Consider the following 1,220-nt stretch of genomic DNA (forward strand, 5'->3'; position numbering starts at 1 on the left):
ATGATATGGGGCTGCATGAAAGCAAAAGGTGTTGATGACATTTTGAGATGCACCCTGACTGTCTGTGGATAAACCAAAATACTCCTCATAATATTCCAGCATGAAAACTAACTTAAAAGTCATGTCATGACTGTACAGTGATACAGTTCAGAATAATTTGACATTTAAGCGATATTCCGCAGGGATGTACTCATGCTTGTTGTATACTTTACAGGCACATCAGCTTTAACACTGATGTACAGAAACACATGAAAGTCACAGGAAAGGAGAGTTCAGAGCTGCTGTGTCAGTGCAGTACCTCCTATTGTGACGTAGATGCTTGAAGAGGATAAAAGAAGCCGACATCAGCTCAGTGAGGAGGGGTCCCAGTCCGGTGACTGCCAGGACTCACTGTGCTGTGTTAGATCAGTGTCGCACAGCTACAGAATGGTAAGTTAGGGCAAACGTTTCACAGCTGTTTCCTTGTGTTAACTGCTTGAGCTGCACACAAATAGATCTAAAACAGATCTAAAACAAAATGTGACAGAGTTCATCCTGTGAAGTCTTTTCTGAAGCTGGACGATGATCAACTTCACACAGGTTTCCGACTTTACACTTGGTGCCTATTTTGACACTGGCATGTTGAAATATTTCTATTTTATGATTATTTTGTGTCTGTATGTTTTAATTATCAGTGCTAATGTGCTGCTTATCGTGGCTATCTGCATGAACAGAAGCCTACATGAGCCCATGTACATATTTCTGGTCAGTCTGTTTGCTAACGAGCTGTTTGGTAGTTCAGCGTTGTTTCCTTTCCTGCTGGTTCAGATCCTCTCTGACATTCACACTATTTCTGTTCCTTTATGTTTCCTGCAGATTTTCTGTCTTTATTGTTATGGGTGTGTGGAGGTTTTAAACTTGGCTGTCATGTCTTATGACAGATATCTCGCTATCTGTTATCCTTTGCAGTATAAAGTGAGTATGACGTCTAAAAAGGTGGCCGTACTCGTAGCTCTGACGTGGGTGTTACCTTCTCTTGCGATTGTGGTTTTGATTTCACTAAGTGCGCCTCTGCAGCTGTGCGGGAACGTCATCAACAGAGTTGACTGTGGCAACTACTCCATAGTTAAACTGGCCTGTTCTGACACCAGAATCAACAACATCTACGGACTCATCTACACCATCATCTCCATCATCATTCCTCTCATTTTAATCCTCTACTCCTACATGAGGATCCTCAG

At 42.1% G+C, this 1,220-nt stretch overlaps 1 protein-coding gene across 1 annotated transcript; it reads left to right on the forward strand.

Moving 5' to 3' along the window:
* Nucleotides 1-561: 561 nt before the first annotated feature.
* On the forward strand, nt 562-1,218 carry LOC103361219 (olfactory receptor 11A1-like; the record flags this gene model as incomplete). The annotated part of the gene is made up of 1 exon (XM_008287247.1): nt 562-1,218. A coding segment is annotated over exon 1 (657 nt), but the record flags the coding sequence as incomplete, so codon positions are not given.
* Between the last annotated feature and the right edge of the window lie 2 nt (nt 1,219-1,220).

The sequence above is a fragment of the Stegastes partitus genome, unplaced genomic scaffold, assembly GCF_000690725.1.
Source record: "Stegastes partitus isolate 25-593 unplaced genomic scaffold, Stegastes_partitus-1.0.2 Scaffold491, whole genome shotgun sequence".
NCBI lineage: Eukaryota > Metazoa > Chordata > Actinopteri > Pomacentridae > Stegastes > Stegastes partitus.